The sequence below is a fragment of the Adiantum capillus-veneris genome, chromosome 25 (assembly GCF_014529385.1).
Source record: "Adiantum capillus-veneris isolate H3 chromosome 25, ASM1452938v2, whole genome shotgun sequence".
NCBI classification, from domain to species: domain Eukaryota; kingdom Viridiplantae; phylum Streptophyta; class Polypodiopsida; order Polypodiales; family Pteridaceae; genus Adiantum; species Adiantum capillus-veneris.
This window is the reverse complement of record NC_140955.1, coordinates 121866072-121877413: the sequence shown is the minus strand read 5'-3', so window position 1 is coordinate 121877413 and position 11342 is coordinate 121866072. Positions and strand designations below refer to the sequence as shown.

The 11342-nt window shown below is 45.1% G+C and overlaps 1 protein-coding gene and 1 pseudogene across 1 annotated transcript; both read left to right on the top strand.

The window, feature by feature from the left end:
* The first annotated feature begins 207 nt into the window (after positions 1 to 207).
* LOC147425566 (uncharacterized) lies at positions 208 to 1557 on the top strand (annotated as a pseudogene).
* Positions 1558 to 3625: 2068 nt separating this feature from the next.
* On the top strand, positions 3626 to 10493 carry LOC147425565 (uncharacterized). Its single transcript, XM_086500862.1, has 5 exons — positions 3626 to 3749; positions 3871 to 4347; positions 4422 to 4613; positions 4683 to 4913; positions 10119 to 10493. The coding sequence occupies exons 3-5, from the start codon at positions 4584 to 4586 to the stop codon at positions 10491 to 10493; spliced, it is 636 nt and encodes a 211-aa protein (XP_086356988.1). The 5' UTR covers positions 3626 to 3749; positions 3871 to 4347; positions 4422 to 4583.
* The last annotated feature ends 849 nt before the right edge of the window (positions 10494 to 11342 follow it).

Sequence of the window (11342 nt, the reverse complement as noted above, 5' to 3'; positions counted from 1 at the left end):
TACAATATTTTTGGCCTACAGAAGGGCATAGGGTTTTAGCTGCAAGTTTGTTGCAATCTGTAGGCCGTCCGATGGTTTGTTGGATGGCTGCCACGTGTAGCAAGGCCTTTAGGGTTGTTTTATGAAGGGTCATTTGACCCATGTGGAATTCCTTTTCGTGCTGCTCCTGGCGGGCCTCAGTCCTTTCTGCTCTGCTGCTGCTAGAGGATGTGGCACGCGCGCAACGGGTGCTGTCCTTGTGAGAAGACCGCTGCACAGCAGGTATTGTCCTACCCCATAGGACCTAGTTGTTCCATACGCAGCTTTTTTGTTTAATGGCGGGGGGTTTTCAAGGATCTGGAAGGTGAGTGCATTGAAGGGGGTTGCTTTGCAGGCTGAGGCGGCGAGGGCATGGCAGCGAAATCTTTTCCATGCGCTGTTCTGCTCGTTGAATTCCGCAGGCGGGCTTCTCAAGGTCTGTGAAGGCGACCGTGCAGCCTAAGATTACGAGGACTGCTCGTGTTGGTCTTTGTGGTTCAGTGCACGTGCTAAATGGAGCATAGAACAATGAGGACATGTAATTTCCATGTGGTTGTTGTAGCCTATATGACAGGCCAAAAAGGGCAGAAACATTCTTTGTAATATGTTCTTGCTTCGGGTGTTATCATTATACTGTGTCATGGTAGCAAGTCTGAGAATTTGTTTTGATGTGTGAGCTTTTGAGCTACATTATCCAATGCAAGATTCTCTGTTTGTCCTGCTTTGTACAAACTTTTGAGCTACATTACCTAGTGGAAGATTCTCTCTCTGTTTTGCTTTTGCACATGTGTCCTCAAGTCTCAGTTCTTGCTTCGGGTGTTATCATTATACTGTGTCATGGCAGCAAGTCTGAGAATTTGTTTTGATGTATGAGCTTTTGAGCTACATTATCCAGTGCAAGATTCTTTGTTCATGTTTGAGCTTTCACCTAGCTATCATTATTCAATTTGTATCTGCTTATATGCTGTAATCGCAAATTTAAATCAGCCAAGCATTTGAAAGTCCACTGTAGATTGGTTTGAGGGTTTGTTTCTTGCGTCTCAAAGTACTTGGAACAACATTTCTTTGCAAATCATCTTTATCATGGCATCTAATGATCGCGTTGTCGGTGGTAGTGAAGGGAGTGCAAGCAATGCCTCCCCCAACGACGGTGAGAGCATGGACTTCTCTGGAGGTTTTCTTTTTTGACTCGTGCGCTGGTGTTGAGTTACGTTGTTGGTCTTGGTTTGTTTGTGCTTGCGAGCGTTGCAGTTGAAAAAGTTTGTTGCACTAGTGTTGTTCTCCTGATCCTGCTGCTTGCTTTTTGTTGCGCCTGCAAGCGATGTGCTCGTGATGGTAGTCACGTGTTTGGGTCTAGAAAAGCACAACAGTAGGGCTACGGGTGCAAGGGCCCTTGCTGAAATTATCGGCAGGTCACGCTACAAGGGGCTGGACCCTCATTGCCCCAGTGTGGGATTGGCATCAGGCCGCGAGCTGCCCTGCGTGAAGCCGCAAGTAGCCATCAGGGAGTTGCTCATCCAGGAGCCGAGAGCAGCTTGAGCTTTATTCACTTGTTTGCCTCAGCGCCCGCATACGGGTTTTGGCCATCTATTTCAGATGCCTGCTGTGGGCTCTGGTACTGTACCATGGCGCCCAGGTCAGGGTTTGTTTTTCTCAATCACCTGGACTGTGTAGGGTCAGGGTGATTAAGTCTCGTTGAGTTTGTGCACATAGGCAACAACCCTTTTTGACTGAGGGCTTGTCTCCTTCTTTTGCTATGTAATCTGGTTGTGGAGCTGTGTCGAGCTAGACATCTGCTGGATGTGTTTCACTTACGCTTTGAGACCCGGAGTTGGGTCCGAGGTTCAAGGGATTCTGGATCCCTCTTTCTATTTTGGTTCTTGGCTATCATTCAGGTGTTGCCCGCTAATGTAGACCCGGCCATACTCTTTCTCTCAGTTCGAGAAGCTCTCGTGTGTTGATCATTGTTGGAGTATTGTGGGTTCCCCGTTGTATTAGACCAGGGGCGGTAATGTGTGTTCACCTTCAGTAGGCTCTGCTCAATCCCATCGAGTACCTCGCTAGGGGGCTCCTTATCAAGAAACTTAGGTATTCCTAATCGCTATCCATGACTTCGATGGCTGGTGCGTTCAAAGTTTCTCCTCGTGAGCATAAGGCCACAATACAATAACATGAGCATCACAATAAATCTGGCCTGGACCTCCCAAGACGCTCATTTAGTGTCATGTTTGAAACCAAACTTGGCTCGTACCATGTTACCTCCTTGAATTTTGTCTGCCTCTTCAGCTCAGGCTCCACTCATCCGTGCCATCTTGACCATCGACGAGATCGTCCACTATAGTGCAGGACGGCTCAGGTAAAGGCACAACCAGCCCTATGCTTGCATCATGTCCGCTGGCCAGTCAAGCCAACTCTGGGGGCTCAATGTCCTAAAAAAAATTCAATCCAAAATTTGCTCCATGCTTGTCATTGAATGGATAGTTCTCCCGTGTATCAAGTGAGTACAATGATTGTGACTAGGCCATCAGTTCTTACTAACGGCTGCTCATCTGCCCAAACCATCTTAACAACATGCTTGGCCATGTGTTGGTTCACGGGCTGCCTCAGTCGAGGGGAGTTTGACTCCTCCAACCGCACCATACCTTATCTAGCGAACCAGGTTTGGAAATCCCAGCTCTTGATGGCCAGGATTTGTGAATACTTGACGAACGGGCACCTCATCTCGAGTGCCAAATCCGGAAATTGGTGGTTCATTACATCTTCATCGAAGTACAATTGCACACTCGCCATAATCTGCCCCTGCCTGCCAAGGCGCATGTCCGTTGAGAACAACCCGAAAGGTGCTGCCTCTAGTTTCTTTAACTCTACATAGACCCCACTCGACGACCCTATGCCTTTGCCAATGATAGCACTAGCATCATGCACACGCAACGGCTGTCTCGTATCCCACAGCCCCAATCTTTTTATGTTCTGGTTATATCTTTTTTGAGCCTCCTCTACTTCCAACAGCTCACAAAGCTCAGTAAGCCCAGCCTTGGGCATCAGTCCTTCATTAGATTTCGGCTTACGTATGTCTACGTATGCTCACATTTGCCCATCGGGCTGAGGGGAGTGAATCAACAGGCCTCACCTGACGCTCTTTATGATCATCCTCGCTTGAGTAGCTCACAATCTTGCCACCTGGCTCGGAGGCCTCCATATACGTTGCCTCTCGTGTAGAATCTCATGATGTTATGCATTGTATGGAAAACATTGGAGACTCCGTTTTCCTGCATGAGAAAAATTCTAAATCTTCTTGTGTATGTAACCTGGTGAGGGATTTGAAATGTGACATTTTCCAAGATTAAATAAATTTTTGCTTGCTCATCCAAAAAGAAATCATATTTGGCGCAAGCTTGTTCGCATCCTTTCAAGAAGTTACTTTTCGAGCCTCGTTCTCCCTTTCCTTTTACCGTGTGCTGCTTCCAGGATGTTTTTGACGCCCTCTTTGCTTTGCTCAACTAGTCAATGCTATGGTTAATTGGATGCTTCCTTTTATTTTCCTCTTGCAGCGTTGCGTAGGTTCGTTGAGTCTCCTCCATGCTCTGCAGGGAAACGTTCATCGCACATGGTAGTGTCGAGCTCTGCCGGGTCGCCGTCAAATTCACGCTTCGAGGAAATCGCAGCTGGGAAGAGGTGTAGGCGTGCCTTGCTTCAAGGAAGCCCTGCTACCGATCCCGTCGGCAGTGCAGGTATGTCCGTTGTTCTCAATCATTCTTTCTCGAACAATATTGACGTGTCTACGATGTTCTTCGCTACATTGCATTCTTGATTGTTGAGTTGCGTTAAGATGGTTCTTTAATTTTTTTGCAGGCAAAGGATACTCTCCACCAGGGAAGGAGTGCGCACAAGCACCGTCTTCGTCTCAACAAGAACTTCCTTGGACAGCTCATGAATTGGGCAAAGCTGCAGCCTCATTTTCTGAAGTTGGTCAATCTTTAGCCGCTCAGAATGTCATGGACACCGGCAAGCTACTGGACAAAGAGAAAAGCTTGTTAGTCAAGGAAACCTTGCCGCTATTCATGATTAGCGATATAGATGAGGATATTAAAGCTTTCTCCATAGAGGGGAAAATCTTGAATTGGTATGGCACATACCGTTCTATCTCCCCTGGGCAAAAGAAAATGCACGTTACTTCAAGTTCGACATCGTCGATGCCGATTGCATTGACACGATCACAGTCGTCCTTGTGGATCCCTTCATTGAGACCTACACCAAGAAGCTCAAGATCGGCTTGTTCGTAAGGATTGACTGTCCTCTTGTGAGGGCTAAAAACCATAATGATGCTGGGTCAGCTTTGTTCTCCTTGCACATCGGTGCGTCGACAACCATTCGACCTTGTGACCCATTCCCTGTTGCTTTAGCTTTCTATCCTGAGACCAAGATAAGCACATTTCTTGCTGACGCTGCAATTTCTGAGACTACTAGCCCATGTCTGCCCTTGGCGACACTGGCATTTGTTTTCCTGCAAAGTCGTAATTTCCATCAGAGAATTGGCACTACATTTGGGGATTTGGTTGTTGCTGATGGCCCGGACCCGAGACAACAAAGCAGTTGCACATATCAGAAGCATTGGCTTCAGCGTTTCTTTCTTTAGATATTGACAAACCTTTTGCCATATGTAGGTCAGCTTTGTCAACTCTTTAAAGCATGACTATGATCGGGTCATGGCCCAGATGGCTAGGGAGGACATTGTTATGTTTCTGGCTAGGAATATTGGACTCTTTGTTGGCAAGGTGCGCACATTGTCTGTTTTGGACGTCACAAATTTGGCCCCCGTGCGAGGATCACGCTTGAAGGAAGAGTTGACCACAGCATTTCATAGACACTATGAGATTCTCGGCTACAATAGAGAGGTGACATTGCATGGTTTGCACTCAACCGCATAAAGACGTTAATAGACCGCTTTTTGCGTGTACAAAGTAGCGTTTATAAGCATGGTCATATTTACAAAAATATGTAAATACATACATTTGGGAGCTTTGCAAATTGGTTTCAAGTTCTAAAAAAGGTGCAACGTGTGCACATGATTGTAAATATGATTGCTTGCGTGTCCAGTCGAGCATATGTACATGCCTGGATAGGGTATCGGGGCCTTGGATATGGTTCTAGGTGGCTTATTTTGGCTCTATATAATGTGTTTGAGCTTTCTAGAATGTAAATAATTCAAGTGAAAAGTGTGGGTACTCTTATCCCTCTCGAGAAGTTTGACACATGCGGTAAGTGTCTATTTGCGACACGCCTGATCTGCGGTGATACGTGCATCACCCTAGAAGTGGTCAAACATGAAATCTGGGAATGTGGAAATGTGCTTTGTGTATCGAGGATAAAACGTGCCAAATTTGGTGAATTTTGGAGTCCGTTTGGGGTTTTTCCTACGAAAAATGCCCGCCAGGGGTCAAAACTGGGCCAAAAAAAGTAAAAAAATGGTAAAAAAAGGTGTGAAATGGCTTCAAATTGCCACATCACTCACGGTGCCGTGATGGTCTAGGAATTTTGAAGAGAAATATCAACACTTTCACCCCTCTGTGGAGGAAGCAGGGTTCCTACAGGTGGTCTAGTGCAGTCCCGTTGCAATCCCGTCCTATTTTTTAGTGTATGGAGGAGTGAATGAGAGCTTTCTCTCTTCAATTTTTCACTTGGGAGAGTCTATGGAATTTCTGAGGTTTCCATGGATGTGTGTGTGCAAGGAATTGAGGGAAGAAGGTGCGGCTTTCTGCAAGACTATGTGACCCTGTATTGGTGCCATTAGGGTTGGCGCTACTCCAAAGAGTCCAACAGAGTGGAGTTTCGTGAAGATTTTGCAAGTGTTTGAGAGTAGCCTTTTGTGGCTAGAGTTTTTTGTTTTTTGATGGTTTTTCTTGTATATTTTTGTCACCATCAAGCATGATTTCAAGTGTTGATCACCTCGACTCACCTTGTAGTGTCTGCAGGCAGCCAAGGGTTTATAGGTCGAGGCGTTTGGAGTTTGAATTGAGCTTGTGGGTAGATTTTTTAGGGATCTTTTGAGTGGTATTGAGTGAGGTGAGGAATTCAAGTAAATTCCTTGTGTTGTGTTGAGTTGTTTGGGTGTGTAAGTGTGCGCACAACATCTTTTGCTCCATCATCCTTTGGCGATCCCGCTCGGGAGGGGAAATTTGCCGGTTGTGCACCCAGGTGGAGCGGTTTTGCTATGATGTTTGAGATTCATTGAAGAAAATTGGTGGTTTGGTTGAGGTGCAAGACTTCAAATTTTGTGGAATTACTACGCAAGGGAGAAGGGACTTCAAAGGGATGGCGTATAGTCGACCAGTGTTTACAGGGAAGGAGGATGTGAAGGATTGGATTGCGGACTTCGAGTGGCATACGCTTGGTATGCACATTGTGAATGACGCAGCCAAGATTTATGTATTTCCTCTTGCGCTCAAAGGAGAAGCTCCCGAGTGGTTTGAAGGTTTAGAGGAAGAAAAAAAACAAACATGGGAGCAGGTGAAGTTGGCAATTTTTGATAGGTTTGGAAAGAAACTAACCGCAACAAAAGCGACAACAAAATTGAGAGGTTTGCAGCAAGATGTTCATGCTAACTTTAAAGATTTTTTGCAACACTTCAAAGGGCTTTGGGTTCAATTATAGGCGGCATGCCAAGTACCTACAGGGGATTTCTTTAAAGAGCCTTATTTTATGGATTGTCTCCATGCAAGTGTAAGGAAGAAGGTCGATCAAGAGGAGCCTGCTACATTTGAAAGAGCTGTGGAAATTGCCGAGGCCAAGAGCAAGAAGATCAAGAGAAGGTGGGAGCAAGGCATGACACACGTTGAGCTAGTTGTGGTGCAACCAATGGTCCCTGTGACAACGGATGATAGAGTGGAGCGAGTGGTTCAAGGTCCATATCCTGTTACGGCCCGGGTTCTACATGATCTTGCCGGTGAGTTGCAAGAACTAAGAATTAACATAATGAATAGAAACCAAAGAGAAGAGTGGCCAGGTGGGAACCACCAAGAGAGAGAGGAGGGATATACCCCTTATATGGACATGATCAAGGAAGAATAGAAGAAAATCATCAAGAGCGGGCACTAGAAGCACTGCCACCACAACAACCTCCACCAATTTTGCCTGGAAATGGAGAAGGTAGGGCTATCAATACCATTACCCTTGAGCATCAAGATGTGGATGTTTTGGCCAATAAGAGATCTAGGCATGATAGGGAGAAAGAGACAGAAGAAGAGAGGTAAACAAGAGCAAGGAAAGGAAAGGCTAAGGTAGAAGACAAACCAAAAAGTAGCAAGAGGCGGCGAAGAAGGAAAATTGGTCCAAAGGACTACCTCCTTGGCCAAGGTGTTGAAGAATATGATATTGTCGATGACATATGAAATCAAAAGGAAAATATATTTTTTGGTCAGTTGGTGGCTTTGAATGCTAAATTGAGGAGGCAGTGGACCAAGTGTGTGAGTACGCGGCTTCCTTCCAAGAAGGAAAAGCGTCAAAGCATGCTGTCATCTTTGAGGGTTGGTCACCCAGTGGATATGGTGCCAATAGTTGAAGCTATGCTGGGATAGAAGACGAAAGTGCAAGCATATGTGGATGGTGGTGCCTAGGTGTGTGTCATGACCGAGGCTATCATGAAGGAAGCAGGCGTTAAGATGTCAGTGAATGCTTCAATCCGTATGAGGATGGCCAACCACAAAAAGGCAAGGTGTCTTGGAATGGCTGAAGATGTGAAGATAAAAGTCTTGGGGATTGAGCGCTTGGTTCATTGCTATGTGATGCAAGCAGGTGAGAATGTGTATCCAATCATTTTAGGGAGGCCATGGCTTATAACACTTGGTGCTAAGCAGGATTGGGGCACGGGCTTGATCACCATCCCCGAAAAAGAGAAAGGAAGGACCATTGTCTACAACAGGAAGACACACGAGAGCCGTACACATCCCCTAGTGGAGATGCAAGATACGGATTTGATGGAAACCACATCATACGATAGTGATGTTTCATCTACATTATCAGAAGAAAGTGTAGAGGAAGGCTTGATGCAATTATGTCCTGATATTTTTGGGATAAGTGTTGAAAAGGAAGCATCACTGCATGATGTGAAGGTCAAGGAGGGGAAGGATAGTCCAAAAGCAATTGTAGAGCCTGCCAAAGTGAATGTAAGGAGCATGCTAGGAGAGGACTTGACAGAAAAAGAAAAAAAGGAGTATGAAGACATGTTCAAGGAATTTCCAAATCTATTCGCCACTGAATATATAGAGTTTCAAGGAGCTAAAGGAGTCGAGCATAGAATCAATCTAAAAGAAGGTGCCAAGCCAAAGGTTCAAAAGCTTAGGAGATTGGGGGTCATTCATGAGAAGGCACTTCATGAAGAGGTGACGAAGCTTTTGGAAGCAGATTTCATCTTTCAAGTGGAGGAGTCCAAATGGGTCTCTTCTGTTGTTATTGTGCCCAAGAAGAATGGAAGATTTAGGATATGTGTCGATTTCAAACCTTTGAATGCTGCCACAAAAAGGAATCCTTATCCACTACCCTTTCTAGATGAAATCCTCAATCAGGTTGCAGGTCATGAACGTTACTCAATCATGCATGGATTTTCTGGCTACTTTCAGATTTTGATATCGATTGAAGATCGATTGAAGACGACCTTCATTACTCCTTGGGGTTGTTTTGTCTACAAAAGAATGCCTTTTGGGCTGGTTAATGCATATTTTACCTTCCAAGGATGGATGAATAGAGTGTTTGGTCCCTACTTGGGTAAGTTCATTCGCGTTTTCATGGATGACATTGGGTGTTATAGCTCAAGGGTCACACATTTGGAGAAGTTGAGGTTGAGTTTTGAAAGGCTTCAACCGCTTTTTTCGTGTACAAAGTAGCATTTATATGCATGGTCATATGTACAAAAAGATGTAATTACATTAATTTGGGAGCTTTGCAAAGTGGTTGCAAGTTCGAAAAAAGGTGCAACGTGTGCACATTGTAAATATGCGTACTTGTGTGTGGCAGTCGAGCATATGTACATGCCTGGATAGGGTATCGGGGCCTTGGATATGGTTCTAGGTGGATTATTTTGGCTCTATATAATGTTTTTGAGCTTTATAGAATGTAAATAATTCAAGTGACAAGTGTGGGTACTCTCATCTCGCTCGAGAAGTTTGACACATGCGGTAAGTGTCTATTTGCGGCGCTTGATTTGCGGTGATACGTGCATAGCTCTAGAAGTGGTCAAAAATGGAATGTGAGGATGTGGAAATGTGCTTTGGGTATCGAGGATCAAACGTGCAAAATGTGGTGAATTTTGGAGTCCGTTTGGGGTTTTTCCTGCGAAAAATGCCCCCCAAGGGTCAAAACTGGCCAAAACTGGGCCAAAAAAAGTGTGAAATGGCTTCAAATTTCCACATCACTCACGGTGCCATGATGGTACAGGTTGAGGGAGGACCTTTGAAGAGCAATATCAACACTTTCACCCCTCTGTGTGTGGAAGGAAGCACGGTTCCTACAGATGGTTTAGTGCAGTCCCGTTGCGTTCCAGTCCTGTTTTCGAGTGTATGGAGGAGTGAATGAGAGATTTCTCTCTTCAATTTGCACTTGGTAGAGTCTATGGAAGTTCTGATTTTTCCATGTATGTGTGTGTGCAAGGAATTGAGGTAAGAAGGTGCGGATTTCTGCAAGACTATTTGACCCTGTATCGGTGCCATTAGCGTTGGCGCTACTCCAAAGAGTCCAATAGAGTGGAATTTGGTGAAGCTTTCGCAAGGGTTTGAGTGTGGCCTTTTGTGGCTGGAGTTTTTGGTTTTTTGATGGTTTTTCTTGTATATTTTGGTCACCATCAAGCGTGATTTCAAGTGTTGATCACCTCGACTCACCTTGTAGTGTCTACTACAGGGGGGCAAGGGTTTGTAGGTCAAGGCATTTGGAGTTTGAATTGAGCTTGTGGGTAGATTTTTTAGGGAGCTTTTGAGTGGTAGTGAGTGAGGTGAGGAATTCAAGTAAATTCCTTGTGCTATGTTGAGTTGTCTGGGTGGGTGAATGTGCGCACGACATCTTTTGCTCCATCAACGTCTTTAGTGGTCTTCACACGTTTGTTTCTTTTGTAGGTTGTGGGGACTTTGCGCTTTGTGAAATTCAATAGAGCTCTCTTGCATTCCCATTGCTCTGTTTGTGACTCACCAAAGGTGAAGAAGGTTGAAGGCCGATTGTGTTGTTCTCTTTGCGATAAAGATCACGTCATCAACACGACTCTCAGGCTGGAGGCACAGATCCGAAGCAGCATTGACAGACGTGTTATGGTGGTTCAAGTGTCAGGGTCTATGGTGGATTGTCTTCTGGGCTTGCCAACGAGCTTCAAGGAGGTGTACATGGAGAGCATTCCAGAGGCAAGGGATATTTTATCGACATCTGTTGTCGAGGGTGTGTTCAAAATTGGCACAAATGGGTCTATGATATCTTTCACTCCTCTGTTGGAAACCTAGATACTTTGAGAGCATCGATTTCCATAGCTTTTGGCCTTTCACTACGAATAACTATGCTTCCTTACCTAGACCCCTCTACAATGGATGAACTAAATTTTGGCTTGTCCATTGTATATCGTGTTTCATAAGAAAATCGTATCTTGCTTTTGAGCCTTGTTGCCATGGTGTCTCTCCATAACTCGCTCTCTATTCTTCCTTCCTCTCCATCTTTTCAACCTTCCAAAGCACAGACTCTCTCACTCTCTCTCTCTCTCTCTCTCTCTCTCTCTCTCTCTCTCTCTCTAACACACACGCACACAAACAAACACACAAGGTGACTTAATATTTACAATCTTTCCGTGTCTTTCCAATGACTTACTTGGCCGAACCCAATGCCGATACTATTTTTGTGGCACAATTTCCAAATAATTCAGACATCTTCCTCACGCTACATCATCTCCAAAACTCAACAGGCGCACCGCATGACCTTAGATTGAATTTGCTCAACGACTTGTTTGAGAGCTTCTTGCTTGAAAGACATGATGTCCAGGGGGCTTGCCTCTTCTTCCGTACTGATGGGGCCACTAGCACAATGACGGTCACAAAATTCTCATCTTTGTATTCAACATGCGCCAACTCACTTGCTCTTAGCCTCTACGTGTTAACGGCCTTTGCTCGCTTTACGACTTGTAGGTTATGTTGGAGCTATATATGGCTCACTCTACTGAACTTGGTCTCACCTATATATTTGTATCTTGTCCTAAATATGAATTAGTCTTTGGGAGCGTATATGGTATGTCTCTTGTCTCGTCTCTCTCTCTTTCTCTCTACATCTCAACATGGTATCAGAGCGGTAACGATCACGCGCCG